The 15,256-nt window shown below is 40.7% G+C and overlaps 2 protein-coding genes across 5 annotated transcripts; one reads left to right on the forward strand and one right to left on the reverse strand.

The window, feature by feature from the left end:
- Positions 1 to 291: 291 nt before the first annotated feature.
- On the reverse strand, positions 292 to 1,509 carry LOC109870103 (gastric inhibitory polypeptide). The gene is made up of 5 exons (XM_031804707.1): positions 1,442 to 1,509; positions 1,092 to 1,187; positions 838 to 975; positions 611 to 709; positions 292 to 495 (listed from the first exon to the last, which is right to left on the reverse strand). Exons 2-5 carry the CDS (start codon positions 1,175 to 1,177, stop codon positions 486 to 488), a joined length of 333 nt encoding a protein of 110 aa, XP_031660567.1. The 5' UTR covers positions 1,178 to 1,187; positions 1,442 to 1,509; the 3' UTR covers positions 292 to 485.
- Positions 1,510 to 7,353: 5,844 nt separating this feature from the next.
- Positions 7,354 to 15,192, forward strand: LOC109870092 (male-specific lethal 1-like 1). Of its 4 annotated transcripts, none has more exons than XM_020460434.2 (10): positions 7,354 to 7,801; positions 8,540 to 9,318; positions 9,420 to 9,616; positions 9,704 to 10,032; positions 10,174 to 10,238; positions 10,384 to 10,451; positions 10,643 to 10,767; positions 10,943 to 11,015; positions 11,447 to 11,508; positions 12,725 to 15,185. In XM_020460434.2, coding segments are annotated over exons 2-10 (1,581 nt in total). In that variant the 5' UTR covers positions 7,354 to 7,801; positions 8,540 to 8,658; the 3' UTR covers positions 12,727 to 15,185. The 4 variants fall into 4 exon arrangements, with proteins under 4 accessions (XP_020316023.1, XP_020316022.1, XP_020316021.2 ...); XM_020460432.2 differs by lacking the exon at positions 7,354 to 7,801 and adding an exon at positions 7,926 to 8,138 and having other exon boundaries at positions 12,725 to 15,192; XM_020460433.2 differs by lacking the exon at positions 11,447 to 11,508 and having other exon boundaries at positions 7,643 to 7,801; positions 12,725 to 15,192.
- Positions 15,193 to 15,256: the final 64 nt, after the last annotated feature.

Below are 15,256 nucleotides of genomic sequence, written 5' to 3' on the forward strand. Positions count from 1 at the left end.
CCAAACACCCCGGTTGGACAAAAATGACTATAATAAAGCCATGTAGCAAACTCTGTTCTAGTTGTTGCCTATTTAGTGGTCTATGAAGCCTCTTCTTCTCAAGAAATGCAAAGGACCATGTTATTCTTTCAATAGGACCAGTAGGACCCTTTTTTAAGGTGTAACATTTGTGGAAATGTTTGACATTTGTGAAAATATTACTGTGTACGATTTTTTGCCATTTCATTTGTTACTTTTGTGAAATGTTTCTCATGCTAAATGCGAGATGAAATTACTACCAAGTGAGGCCAAACTTGTTTTAATAGTTCAATAATTTAATTTCACCTTAGCAATTATTTATGAAAAAGGTAAGACATTCTGGATTCACAACAAAATAGAAAGCAGCAATTTTTTTCTAAATTGTCACAATGTTGTGGTTGACTTCAGGTTTCTCTTTGCATCATTCTCTCGCCTATGTTGGTCATTTGCTGATATTCTTTAAAACATCACTGGGTCCTGTAGTAAGGAAACAAATTGGAAAATCTTATAATAAGATGACACAATAAATAATTTGGCAACAATTCATATTGAAGTTCATATTGAAGTTAATATCTTCACATAATGAACTCACATGGATCTGTGTCCCTTGCTGTGGATGCACAGTGCAAGCTTTTTCAGGAGATTGTTGTACAAGCAAGCACCTGGATCTTCCCCCGGAGTGACATTAGACCTGTGACAGTTTTTGATTCTATTATAGTTGTTGTTAGTGACTGAATTTGCTCTCAGTTTCTTCAATTTACCAAGTTCTGAACTGTAGCAATTATAGTCATTTCAAACTCTATGGTCAATTTGACTTACATGCTCTTTTTCTCCTTCTGGTTGAGCAGGAAGTTGACAAAATTCTTCTGAACCATTGAGTCCATGATTTTGCTCATGTCACTGGCAATGGTTGACTCAGCATATCTTCTCCCCAAACCCTGTCCATTTTCTGTGAGACTGACAACCAGACATAACCACAAACATGAGAGAGGAATGGAGATATTAGATAATGCAGGGGACACCACATCAACATCAAATGAGCAGACATCTCAAATGTAGGATGGGAATCTTACCTGTTCTCTCCAGACTGGTCCGAGGCCTCAGCATGCAGCATTCCAGCCATGCAGAGGAGCACCAGTACGAACAATGCTACCGTCATGGTGACAAAACTAAACAAGGTAGAGGAAAGAATAGAAGAGGGGCATAGAAAGTCAGGAAGAGAAAAAAACACATCTGGAATTGAGGAAAATGTATTACACTTACAATGCAGAATATATGTTTTTTTTGTTGATTAACTTCTAAATAACTGCTATTTATTAAGGTAAACATGTATTACACATACAGTAAGCTAGACACAAGCATTTAGGTATAAAGTAGAAATTGATCGTTTGAACAGGAGGGTATATTTTGGAAAGTATCTTACTTTGAGAATGGAGATTCTTCACAGAGAAATGCAAGCTTTTTGTGAGTTGCTACAAGACATTTGTCCTTTTATACAGTTTCTCAGAGGTGATTTGTGTCATGACCAGAATAACACCTAGGTTCCACTACATTAGGGCAATTAATGACAATAATATACACATACACTTCCGATAAGCAAGCTTTCTAATACATTCAGAACTATTAAGTCGTTTTTTCTCTGCTGAGTAAAATAATAGGGTGCTTAAAATTGCTCTCTAGATGAGAGGTAACTACCCTTAATATGACCAGTGTAAACCTTTCTGGGCTATTAGGCTAATCTGAATGGGGCTAGATGGGAAACAATTGAGAAGTGAACTACAAGTTCATGCTCAAACTACAAGATATGGAAGTGAAGTAAAGGTCAATGTTTTCAATGATGTAACACATTTTGAGTTGCATGCAGCTATATTTAAATCTAAAATGGTCCTTGAGATGGAAAAACATGATTTGTCTTAAATATAACAGATGGTGTTGTGATGGTTAATATGCTATCAATCAATCAATCAATCAAATGTATTTATAAAGCCCTTCTTACATCAGCAGATGTCACAAAGTGCTATACAGAAACCCAGCCTAAAACCCCCAAACATGTAGAAGCATGGTGGCTAGGAAAAACTTCCTAGAAAGGCAGGAACCTAGGATGAAAACTAGAGTGGTGGCTAGTCCACTTCTGGCTGTGTCGGGTGGAGATTATAAGAGTACATTGCTTTTAAAGCCACATTGTTCTTCAATATGTTTGAAAGTTCATAGATGACCAGCAGGGTTAAATAATAATCACAGTGGTTATAGAGGGTACAACTGGAGTAAAGGAGTAAATGTACCTCAGGAGTAAATGTCAGTTGGCTTTTCACAGCCAAGCATTCAAAGGTCGAGACAGCAGGTGTGGCAGAGCGAGTGAGAGAGAGAGTCAAAAACAGCAGGTCCGGGACAACGTAGCACGTCCGGTGAACAGGTCAGGATTCCATAGCCGCAGGTAGAACAGTTGAAACTGGAGCAGCAGCACAACCAGGGGGACTGGGGACAGCCAGGCCATATAGTCCTGAGGCATGGTCCTAGGGCTCAGGTCCTAAGGCAAGGGAGGAAACGAGGGAGAAGGAGAGAATTAGAGGGAGCATACTTAAATTCCCACATGACACGAAATAAGACAGGAAAATTACACCAGATAAAACAGACTGACCCTAGCCCCCCAGCACATAGACTATTGCAGCATAGATACTGGAGGCTGAGACAGGGGGAGGGTCGGTGGACACTGTGGCCCCATCCAACGATACCCCTGGACAGGGCCAACCAGGCAGGATATAACCCCACCCACTTTACCAAAGCACAGCCCCCACACAGGATATCAACTTACTACCCTGAGACAAGGCTGAGTATATCCCAGGAAGATCTCCTCCACAGCACAAGCCCGAGGGTGCGCAAAACCTTACAGGAAGATCACGTCAGTGATTCAACCCTTCTCAGTAGTGGAGAGGGTAGCAAGTTTTAAGTTCCTCGGCATACACATCACAGACAAACTGAATTGGTCCACTCACACAGACAGCATCGTGAAGAAGGCGCAGCAGCGCCTCTTCAACCTCAGGAGGCTGAAGAAATTCGGCTTGTTACCAAAAGCACTCACAAACTTCTACAAACTTGCACAATCGAGAGCATCCTGGCGGGCTGTATCACCGCCTGGTACGGCAACTGCTCCGCCCTCAACCGTAAGGCTCTCCAGAGGGTAGTGAGGTCTGCACAACGCATCACCGGGGGCAAACTACCTGCCCTCCAGGACACCTACACCACCCGATGTTACAGGAAGGCCATAAAGATCATCAAGGACATCAACCACCCGAGCCACTGCCTGTTCACCCCGCTATCATCCAGAAGGCGAGGTCAGTACAGGTGCATCAAAGCTGGGACCGAGAGACTGAAAAACAGCTTCTATCTCAAGGCCATCAGACTGTTAAACAGCCACCACTAACATTGAGTGGCTGCTGCCAGCACACTGACACTGACTCAACTCCAGCCACTTTAATAATGGGAATTGATGGGAAATTATGTAAATATATCACTAGCCACTTTAAACAATGCTACCTTATATAATGTTACTTACCCTACATTATTCATCTAATATGCATACGTATATACTGTACTCTATATCATCGACTGTATCCTTATGTAATACATGTATCACTAGCCACTTTAACTATGCCACTTTGTTTACATACTCTCATATGTATATACTGTACTCGATACCATCTACTGTATCTTATATGAATGAGCTCTGTACCATCACTCATTCATATATCCTTATGTACATATTCTTTATCCCCTTACACTGTGTATAAGACAGTAGTTTTGGAATTGTTAGTTAGATTACTTGTTGGTTATTACTGCATTGTCGGAACTAGAAGCACAAGCATTTCGCTACACTCGCATTAACATCTGCTAACCATGTGTATGTGACAAATAAAATTTGATTTGATTTGAAAAAAGATTTGATTTCAAGGCATGGAAGATCACCAGTAAGCTAGTGACTCAGCCCCCGTAATAGAAGAGATGAGTCTTCAGTAAAGACTTAATGGCCGAGACCGAGTCTGCTTCTCTCACGTGGATAGGCAGTAAGTTCTATAGGACTTAATCGGAGAGATAGGTAGGAGCAAGCCCATGTAATGCTTTGTAGGTCAGCAGTAAAACCTTGAAATCAGCATTAGCCTTAACAGGAAGCCAGTGTAGCTAGCACTAATATGACCAAATTTTGGTGTTCTAGTCAAGATTCTAGCAGCCATATTTAGCTCTAACTGAAGTTTATTTAGTGCTTTATCTGGGTATCCGGAGAGTAGAGCACTGCAGTAGTCTATTCTAGAAGTGACAAAAGCATGGATTAGCTTTTTTGCATCATTTTTTGACAAAAAGTTTTGGATCTTTTCGATGTTACGAAGATTTCAAAGCTGTCTTTGAAATATTCTTGATATGTTTGTCAAAAGAGAGATCAGGGTCCAGAGTAACGCTGAGGTCCTTCACAGTTTTATTTGAGACGACTGTACAACCATCAAGATTAATTGTGTTTCCAATCTCTCCAAAAGAATGTGGTGATCAATGGTGTCAAAAGCAGCACTAAGGTGTAGGAGCATGAGGACAGATGCAGAGCCTTGGTCTGACGCCATTAAAAGGTAATTTACCACTTTCACAAGTGCAGTCTCAGTGCTATGATGGGGTCTAAAACCAGACTGAAGCGCTTCATATACATTATTTGTCTTCGGAAAGGCAGTGAGTTGCTGCGCAACAGCTTTTTCAAACATTTTGGAGAGGAATGGGAGATTCGATATTGGTCGATAATTAGCTTTTTCAAGAGGCTTTATTACTGCCACTTTTAATGAGTTTGGTACATATCCGGAGGATAGGGAGCCATTTATTATGTTCAACATTGCAGGGGCAAGCACAGGAAGTAGCTCTTTCAGTAGTTTAGTTAGGATAGGGTCCAGTACGCAGCTTGAAGGTTTAGAGGCCATGACCAGGATAAAAGAAACTTGAGTGGCTCCATTGATCCTAGGTCCTGGCAATCCTGTGCAGACTCAGGACAACGAAGCTTTGGATCTTTTTGTCACTGCTGAAATGAAAGCCATCCTCTCTTGGGGAATGCTGTTTTTTAGTTAGCTTTGTGTCAGTATCAAAGATACATTTTGGATTTTTCTTATTCTCCTCAATGAGGTTGGAAAAATGGATGATCGAGCAGCAGTGAGGGCTCTTCGATATTGCACAGTACTGTCTTTCCAAGCTAGTCAGAAGACTTCCAGTTTGTTGGAGCGCCATTTACATTCCAATTTTCTGGACGCTTGCTTCAGGGCTCGGGTATTTTGTGTATACCAATTTCTTGTGACAAATATTTTTCATTTTTAGGGGTGTGACTGCATCTAGGGTATTACTCTAGGTTAAATGTAGATCCTAAATTAGGTGGTTAACCAATTTGTTTGTACTCTAATGTCTTTTTTGGGTAGGTGGAGGGAGTTTGGAAGGGCATCTAGGAATATTTTTGTTGTCCAAGAATTTATAGCATAGCTTTTTATGATCCTTGGTTGGGGTCTGAGCAGATTATTTGTTGCGATTGCAAATGTAATAAAATGGTGGTCTGATAGTCCAGGATTATGAGGATTTTTTTTAAATCCACAATATTTTTTCCAGGGGACAAAGCTTGATCCAGGGTATGACTGTGACAATGAGCAGGTCTGGAGACATGTTGGACAAAGCCCACTTAGTCGATGATGGCTTCGAAAGCCTTTTGGTGTGGGTCTGTGGACTTTCCCATGTGAATATTATCTGCCATGACACAAGGTCCGATAGGAATTCAGGGAACTCAGTGAGGAATGCTGTTATGTGGCCCAGGAGGCCTGTAAAACAGTAGCTATAAATCGGGATTGAGTAGGCTGCATAGATTTCATGACTAAACACAGTCATTTATTTTTTAGTAAATTTAAATTTGCTGTCGGAAATGTTAGCAACACCTCCACCTTTGCAGGATGCGCAGGGGATATGGTCACCAGTGTAACCAGGAAGAGAGGCCTCATTTAACACAGTACATTTATCAGGGTTGTTTCAGTCAGGCCAATCACATCAAGACTATGATCAGTGATGTAGTTCATTGACTATGACTGCCTTGGAAGTGAGGGATCTAACATTAAGTAGCCCTATTTTGAGATGTGAGATATCACAATCTCTTTCAATAATGACAGGAATGGATGAGGTCTTTATTCCAGTGAGATTGTCAAGGCGAACACCGCCATATTTTGTTTTTCCTAACCTAGATCAAGGCACAGTCACGATCTCAATGGGGAAAGCTGAGCCGACTACACTGACTGTGCTAGTGGCAGACTCCACTAAGCTGGCAGGCTGGCAAACAGCCTGCTGCCTGGTCTGCACCCTATCTCATTGTGGAGCTAGAGGATTTAGAGCCCTGTCTATGTTGATAGATAAGATGAGAGCGCCCCTCCAGCTAGGATGGTGTCTGTCACTCCTCAGCAGGCCAGGCTTGGTCCTGTTTGTGAGTGAGTCCCCGAAAAAAGTGCCAATTATCTACAAATTCTATCTTTTGGGTGGGGCAGAAAACAGTTTTCAACCAGCGATAGAGTTGTGAGACTTTGCTGTAGAGCTCATCACTCCCCCTAACTGGGAGGGGGCCAGAGACATTTACTCAATGCCGACACATCTTTCTAGCTAATTTACACGCTGAAGCTATGTTGCGCTTGGTGACCTCTGGTTGTTTCATCCTAACATCGTTGGTGCCGATGTGGATAACAATATCCCTATACTCTCTATGCTCGCCAGTTTTAGCCTTAGCCAGCACCCTCTTCAGATGAGCCTTTACCTCGGTAGCCCTGCCCCCTGGTAAACAGTGTATGATCTCTGGATGCTTATTTTTTAAGTCTAATAATGTTGCTAAAGGTGTGACAAGGTTAAGCCCACCTGCGTCTCACAATATGTATCACAGAGAACGCAAAAAATACAAAACATTCCCCATTCATCTCTACCTTGCCCTCTGAATATCATTTTAAATAGGTTTCATTGTGAAGCATAAACATACATGTATACAATTGCATCAGACGGAACACGAGCTGCTTGTAATGTAAGAACATGTTTGCTACAGTTACAGAGGCAAATAAGTTTCAAAACATAGGTCTATCTATATATACTGAACAAAAACATAAATGCAACATGTAAAGTGTTGGTCCCATATTTTATTAACTGTAAATGAAAGATCCCAGAAATGTTCAATATGCACAAAAAGCTTATTTCTCTCAAATTTTGTGCACAAATTTATCCTTTGCCAAAATAATCCATCTACCTGACAGGTGTGGCCTATCATTACACATATGCGTGTACTGGGGACAATAAAAGGCCACTCTAAAATGTGCAGTTTTGTCACACAACACAAGTTTTGAGTGAGCAAGCAATTGGCATGCTGACTGCAGGAATGTCCACCAGAGCTGTTATCAAAGAATTGAATGTGGAATTATATCAAATACCTCAAACACATACATGGTTTCCATGTGTTTGATTCAATTCCATTTGCTCTGTTCCAGCCATTACTATGAGCCGTCCTCCCCTCAGCAGCCTCCTGTGATATGGACCCTCTTTGACAAAGGTCAATAAACTATAATATATTTACAGAGGGAAGTAAAAACGCTGTGAGCCAAACCTATTTCCAGCTCATCGATGTCCTCTACTGATGCTTTTCTTCAACTTTATTCTTCCCAAAACACGAAAACATGACCATTTGCCGTAACTACGCATGCGCCATCTTGGGCGCTTTAAACAAGTATGCAAGAGTGGAACATGAACATACTAGGTGAGTTTGAGAAATATTACGAAAATGAGGGATAACACAAAATACCATGCTCGGTGAAACTATATGCTAACTTATTATAACTTATTTTCAGTAGGTTGTTACGTACTTCCTCCAAGTCCCTTTCGCATGCAGCGAGTCAGTGGCAGTGCAGTGAAATACTGTTCGCTATGATTTTCATCAATGGCAATGCGTGATGGACTAAAATGGAGGAAATATCGAAGTGCTAGCTAACACTTGCTAGAAGCACGAACCACTCTAGCCAACTGCTACCCACGTTCACCCTTATATTTTTCAGTAAAAATGGCTAGCTACCAAACCCTTCGGCAAGACCATGAGGGTGTGCAAGCCATATTTGTTACCCAATTTTAAAATAATATACCCTACGTAACAAGCTAGTTAGCTAGCTAGCTACCTAACGTTAGCTACAAACGTTAGACGCTAACTAGATGCTGGGAGACTCCGTGTTCGTTAACTAGCTAGCTAACTTGTTTGTCCTGTACAGTTAGCTTGCTAGCTGAAATGTTGTATAGTTTTAGATAGTTAGCTGGTGAAAGGGTGCCCAGCAGTCAGGCGCAGTGCAGTATTTCATGTGTCAGTCAGTTGTAGTAACTAGTGAGGTTGCCAGTCATTGAGCAACATTTTGCCTAGCTAGCTTGCTAGACAGCACATTTGATTTAGACCCGATATCAGTCAATGAATGTTGGTTGCAATACTGATTATAACTTATTTCTATTACAGGAGGAAGACTGATCCAGGCTCAATGAAACAGGAAATAGGCATCAATGACACTTGACTGCTTTGCAGAATAAGCAGTTATTCTGTAATGCTAGTTCAATAACACCTGAGTTGTATTCGCCATGACTATGAGATCCACTTTGTTTGCTAATGCAGGATTTAAGCTGGACACTGAGAGAATTGACTTTGACAAATCACAAGTTGGAAATGCAAATGTTGTGAACTCCATAACAATCAAGAGAGAAACCTGTGACTTTGTCATAGATGTCCATGACGTACACGGGGACATCCACAACACTGGAGGGGAGAACCTCAGCAAAACTAAGATCATAGACCAGAAATACATCATTCGGGCCCCAGTGGTGGCTGCACAAAATAAAGCAGGAGGGGCACTAGTTCATGGTGACAATTGGGAAAGCACAGGGGTGCCGTCATCCTCTGTCAGACAAATGGGGGGTGAGGGAATCCCAATGAAAGGTAAACACTTTCTGAGTGATGGTATGGATAATAAAGAGTTGGTTTCAAACAATAACTCCAAGGATGCTGGTACTGATGAGAGCACCAGAGGGGTCTCCCCTGGAGGAGTTGTCAACACTGCATCCATTGAGTTCAGCACAGAGGGCAAGTGGAGGAACATCAGAAAAACCCCTGCTAACCCCCACACACAGGCCACCTGCCTCCGGCAGATTCTACTCCTTCAGCTGGACTTGATTGAACAACAGCAACAACAGCTGCAGTCCAAGGACAAGGAGATAGATGAGCTGAAAGCAGACAAGGAGACGGTATGCACAGTATATTAAAGTGTCTAATTGTTTGTAGATGACAGTAACGCTGTCATTTGTTTAGAACCAAATCATTTAAAGAAACATGTCTGCACACATAGTTGCTGGCGCGTATTGAGCGCATGGAGCGTCGCTTGCAGCTGACGAGGAAGGACCCACGTGATAAGCGCCTATTTCAGCCACTAGAGCCCTGGACCCCAGATAAAGAGGACCTGTGGGATCTAGAAGTGTGTGACAGCCCACAGACTCCCACCCCCAGGACAATCCCTTTCAGTCGAGGCGGCAAAGGCCTCAAGAGGTAACAGACCCCAAATACTACTCTGCATTCACTTATCCTCAGTCAAACTATCTTCTACTCACTAATACATCTGCTCTGCTCATGCAGGAAATTTTGCTTCCTGGACTCAAAAATCCAGAAGTCACGAGGAGGGAAAGGCTCTAAGTTCACCTCCCCTAAGTCAGAGTGTGGAGCTGGCTCACCATATCAGAGGGAGCTGCGCAGTAAAGAGACCCCAGAGAAGATGGGGTTTGGTCGGTCACCGGTGGAGAGGGATACTCTGTACCCGAGCAAAGAGGACCCGGAGCGCACCGATCAGATGGAGGAGCTCCCTTTCATGTCTACTACTGAGATGTACCTGTGTCGCTGGCATCAGCCGCCCCCCTCCCCCCAACGTGAGCCATCCCCATCCCCGAAGAAAGAGGAGGTTGTAGCCAGTGAGTAGTCCCACCACACATGCCAGTTGTTCCGTTCCAAGTGTTAAGCTGTGTAATATTGCCTCGCAATGAATAATAATGTAGAAATCCAAATAGTATTGCTATTAGTCCTGTCTTTTTTTACACGGTTCTGTTTTCCAGTTCCATCCTGGAAGGAAAACAGTATGGAGCCCTTGGATGAGGAGGCTGCCAGTGACATCCCAGAGGTGAGAGAGGAGAGCACACAGGCTTTACAATTTAAACTGAGAGTCAGAAATCAAGCCTGTAATACCACACAATATTCAACTCAGCATTTAACCCTGCAAATGGTCCTTAACCACATCAACCATGTGTTTGTGTTGTTTTACCAAGATGTTGGACGACAGTGTCTTTTTGAAGCGCCATGCAAAGCTGGAGTTGGATGAGAAGAGAAGAAAAAGGTACAAATGGGTTTTCTGACTTCCAAGTTACTCTCAATGCCTCATCATGGTCAGTCTCTAACCTCACTCACTACGGCTCCTTTTTTGTGTATGTAATGCAATCTCAATTTACTATATTGAACCACTAACGTTTTCATCCATTCCTTGCTCTCTCATTATCTCTCTTTATCACTGAATCCTGTTTTTTGTAGATGGGACATTCAGCGTATCCGTGAGCAGCGCATGTTTCAGCGCCTCCAGCAGCGCATGAACAAGAAGAAGGGGATCCAGGAGAGTGAGCCAGAGGTCTCCTCTTTTTACCCGGACACTGAGGATGGTATGACTGGTCACTTCATCTGCTTTCTAAACATGGAACTGTTGTTTTTTACAGAACCATAAAGTTGCTACGCCTTTAATACTGTAATTTACTTACTGAAGTTTTACAAGCAATGTTTTCATTGCATGCAGACACAGTCTTGATTTTGAGACTCCCTTTTCTTTCTTTTCTCCAGTCGAGTCCATAATCATCACCCCTTTCCTGCCTGTGGTGGCCTTTGGCCGGCCATTGCCGAAGCTTACTCAACAGTAAGTTTTTTTTGTATTTTTGATTTCATCCACCAGTAGTCCTGTCAGTCTTTTTCAACTACAATGCTCATTGTAGGTTCAGTTCAACATGCAGGGAACAACCCTATCACACATCATGGCACCCTTTTTCAAGCACTTGGTCAAAACAAACACATCTATGCATTTTTTGTGTATCTTTCATTCAAAGGAGATAGTTTGTGTGATATACCATTCGTATGCAGAGATGTTATTTGTTTGTCTATTTGATCTTTTATTCAGGTTTTGACATTTTCCTTTAGGTTCACTTGTAGGACTATATAAGCAGGCTTTTTTGTTAGGCTTGTCACTGGACATTTCTTTGTATAGTTGAGTTAGTGATTTACATACCTAACTTATCCCCTATGTCCACTAGCTTGAGTTCATCCAGTACTATGCGTAATTTATTTTTCAAGATGGTACCATGGTGCAGGTGGCGGGGCAGGGCGAGTTTCACAGAAAGACCTTTCATCAAAATGCAAGTATTTATTCTTCCCCCAAGTATGTCTTTAAAGTTTTAAGCAAACTGTGAATATTTTACACCCCAAGCACTCATAGGCAAGCATTTTGATGCCTATTCCTTCCTCTGTTCTCAAAGAAGGGGGCATAGGCCTAATGATTCACAAAAGAGGGCAATAGGAATGCAAACTGGTGTCAATTCAAAAAACGTTAATGCTATTTTGAAGACATTGTAATTAAAGTAAGTTACCTATTGACCAGTGTTGGAAAAAGTAGCCAATTGTCATACTTGAGTAAAAGTAAAGAGACCTTAACAGAAAATCACTCAAGTAAAAGGTAATGTTACCAAGTAAAATACTACTTGAGTAAAAGTCTACCATTATTTGCTTTTAAATATATTTAAGTATCAAAAGTAAATGGAATTGATCAAATATACTTAAGTATCAAAAGTAAAAGTATAAATTATTTCTAACTCCTTATATTAAGCAAACCAGATGGCATAATTTTCTTGTTTTTAATTTTGTTTTGTTTACATACAGCCAGGGGCACACGCCAACACTCAGACATCAATTGCAAATGAAGCATGTGTTTAGTGAGTCCACCAGATAAGAAGCTGTAGGGATGACCAGGGATTTTCTTTTGATAAGTGTGTGAATTAGACCATTTTATTGTCCTGCTAAGAATTCAAAATGTAATGAGTACTTTTGGGTGTCAGGGAAAATGTATGGAGAAAAAGGTACATACTTTTATTTAGGAATGTAGTGAAGTTAAAGTTGTCCAAAACATAAATAGTAAAGTAATGTACAGATACCCCCCCAAAAAACGACTTAAGTAGTACTTTTAAAGAATTTTTACTTAAGTACTTTATACCACTGCTATTGCCAGAGGATATTTATATACCGGTAGTTTTGCAAGTCCTTTAAAGAAAATGGAGAAAAAAAATACAACATCTCTATACAATACAATTTTCCTAAACACTTTTTTTTATACATTTATCCATTCCAACAGTCATTATTATTATTATTAACATGTCTGCATGTGTGCATATTGAGACAATGTTCTATACAATGAGTCTGAAAACAATTGAGACTCTCTTTATTTAACACATGCTGTGCCAATTGAATGATAACCAAATGTGAAATGCTTTTTAGGTTATGGGGGTCGGATTTTCCCAGTAACCTTTCCCTGCTTCCTCCAGTCAACATTTTGTATTTCTGAATTGTCTTCCTCTGTAGGAACTTTGACCTGCCTTGGCAGCGAAGCCGCTGCCGCATCGAGGTGCCCAAAAAACACACGCCACACCGTACCTGTCGGAAGTGAGGTGGTATCTGCGTGTGTTAAGCAAAAGAGAGCCCTCTTCTCTCCCCAGAAAGGTTCTCTTTTCTTTTGTGGGATTAGGCTGTCACTGGCGTAGCATGCACTACTCTCAATAGTCTGTGGAAAAGTAAACCATTGTCCTCTGTGTTGTCACTTGCCAGCTGTCTTAGAGAAGGAGCTGTTGTACATTGGGAAAATGGCTACCACATTTGTTAGCTATGGTACATTTGTTGCCCATGCTACTCAAAATGAAAGACAAGCTGTACCCCCCCCCCCCCCCCTCAGATAACAGTCCCCTTACTAACAGCTAAGTGATTATAAGGTAAACCACAATAGTTACTTAGTATGTCTCTACTGTAGCAATTTAGTAATAAGCACGTTCTGTGAAGCATAATTGGGGAGCACATGTTCTAATGTTTTGGAATTTGGTGTAATGTACCTAGTCATCCTTAATTACTGCATCATCACTAAAATGTGTAGCTTTTGATCATTACTACATTATTACATAGTTGTCACCTGACTTAGTAACTTGGGGACTGTGATCTAAAGGGTAAGAAGAGAAGTGGCGTTTTCTGATTTGACTGAATGGCAGTGCTTGAATTGTACAATATACAACTAACCCTGTGCGCTGGAAGCACCATTGGCGTTTACATGCTCTGGGTTTTGCTTTGATTGAAACTGTAAACAATTTTTCCTGTTTGTGTATTTACTGTAATAATATTTCCTTATGTGGACACCGCTTCAAGCGAAAGGTTTTATCATTGTGCACTAAAGTGTGGATATAAGGTGTTTGATCCTTTCTCGGCATGTATGTTTTTAAAAATTACAAATGCAGTAAATATTCGATTTTAAAAAGTCCTCCTTTGATGCTAAAATTATTGATATTCTGCATTGTCCATACTTTGCTTCATGAAAGCATGTTTTTTGACTGCTTCTTGGTAGACAACATTGGCTTTTAAATTAATTTGAGAACCTTTGATCTTCTACAGTATGCTTCTTTGTTTTGTTTTCATAATTTATTATGCGAGTCTGCATGACAAATTTGGTCCAAACGATATCAACTGTTAACACGGTAGAGCTGTAAATGAAACGACATCCTTTCCGCTTAGTGTAATTCAGAGAAGAGAAATAACATCTGTTTGAATTTCAAAAGCATGACAATTTGGCTGCTTTATTCAAAAAGCACTGCTTTGTTCAGACAACTGCCTTGTCTCCAGCCCATTCTCTAACATGTGATAAATTTGCTTGAGTTATACATTTTTATGTATTTTTCCAGTACATCAGAATACGCTTAATTGCAGTAGATAACTGAGATATAGACATCAGTCCTATGGTGAAGTTTAGAAAACATGGGTTTTGTTGGCATTAGAGTTTAGCCTAATCTGCTAGAGCACTCAAACTTAATTCTAGGTATTTTCCTTCTTAAATTTAAGCTATATTTAAAAATCTTGGTAACTTCCAAAATAAAGGAAACACCAACATATAGTGTCTTAATAGGGCCTTTTGCCACCACAAGCCAGAACAGCTTCATTGCACCATGGCATAGATTCTATATGGCTGCGTTTACACAGGCAGCTTAATTGTGATCTTTTTATTCTAGTTGGTCTTTTGACCAATCACATAAGTATTTTCACATCAGCTATTTTTCAGGGCTGATCTGATTGGTCAAAATGCAGCCCAACTGTCTGGAGCTCTATTGGAGGGATGAGATGGCATTCTTCCACGATAAATTCCCTCATTTGGTGTTTTGTTGATGGTGGTGGGAAACGCGGTCTCAGGCGCCGCAACAGAATATCCCATAAGTGTTCAATTGGATTTACATCTGAGGACTTCAACGGCCATAGCATATGGTTTACATCATTTTCATGCTCATCAAAGCATTCAGTGACCACTTGTGCCCTGTGGATGGGGCATTGTCATCCTATGGGGATTTAGCCATGGTAGCTAAAATAATGGCCTGCCCAGAACTTGTATACATGACCCTAAGCATGATGGGATGTTAATTGCTTAATTAACTCAGGAAGTACACCTGTGTGGGTGGGAGCACCTGCTTTCAATATACAGTACTTTGTATCCCTCATTTACTCGTGTTTCCATTATTTTGGTAGTTACCTGTAGCTCCTGGTGATGCGTTATCGCTTAAACATTTTACTTTTGGCATAATGGCCTCCAACGCTACAGACTACTAAATACAGAGTGGTTTTCAAATTATGTGAAATTAGTCTTCAGAAACAAATGTTGTAAATATGAAAAACATGGCTGTTTTATTTTTTTTAATTTAAATGTGTTGAGTACATTCAATATTATTGTTCTATGATAATGATTGTATGTTGACAATAATTGACAAGTTTGTTTTGGAATAAAACACAAAACATCTAACAGTTAAGCCTAGTCTTCAGTTATTGATTTGTAGATTAACAAGCTCTGAAATTGATTGATAATGGTAATTA

The sequence above is a fragment of the Oncorhynchus kisutch genome, linkage group LG25, assembly GCF_002021735.2.
Source record: "Oncorhynchus kisutch isolate 150728-3 linkage group LG25, Okis_V2, whole genome shotgun sequence".
NCBI classification, from domain to species: Eukaryota; Metazoa; Chordata; class Actinopteri; order Salmoniformes; family Salmonidae; genus Oncorhynchus; species Oncorhynchus kisutch.

Excerpts from the sequence above, each read along its gene's own strand:
- LOC109870092 (XM_020460433.2), top strand. The coding sequence starts at position 8,659 with ATGACTATGAGATCCACTTTGTTTGCTAATGCAGGATTTAAGCTGGAC. Across the intron at positions 9,319-9,419 it reads TGAAAGCAGACAAGGAGACG|TTGCTGGCGCGTATTGAGCG; the intron begins GTATGCACAGTA and ends CTGCACACATAG. Across the intron at positions 10,239-10,383 it reads CTGCCAGTGACATCCCAGAG|ATGTTGGACGACAGTGTCTT; the intron begins GTGAGAGAGGAG and ends TGTTTTACCAAG.
- LOC109870103 (XM_031804707.1), bottom strand. The coding sequence starts at position 1,177 with ATGACGGTAGCATTGTTCGTACTGGTGCTCCTCTGCATGGCTGGAATG. Across the intron at positions 976-1,091 it reads GACCAGTCTGGAGAGAACAG|TCTCACAGAAAATGGACAGG; the intron begins GTAAGATTCCCA and ends TCTGGTTGTCAG. Across the intron at positions 710-837 it reads CAGAAGGAGAAAAAGAGCAT|GTCTAATGTCACTCCGGGGG; the intron begins GTAAGTCAAATT and ends AAACTGTCACAG.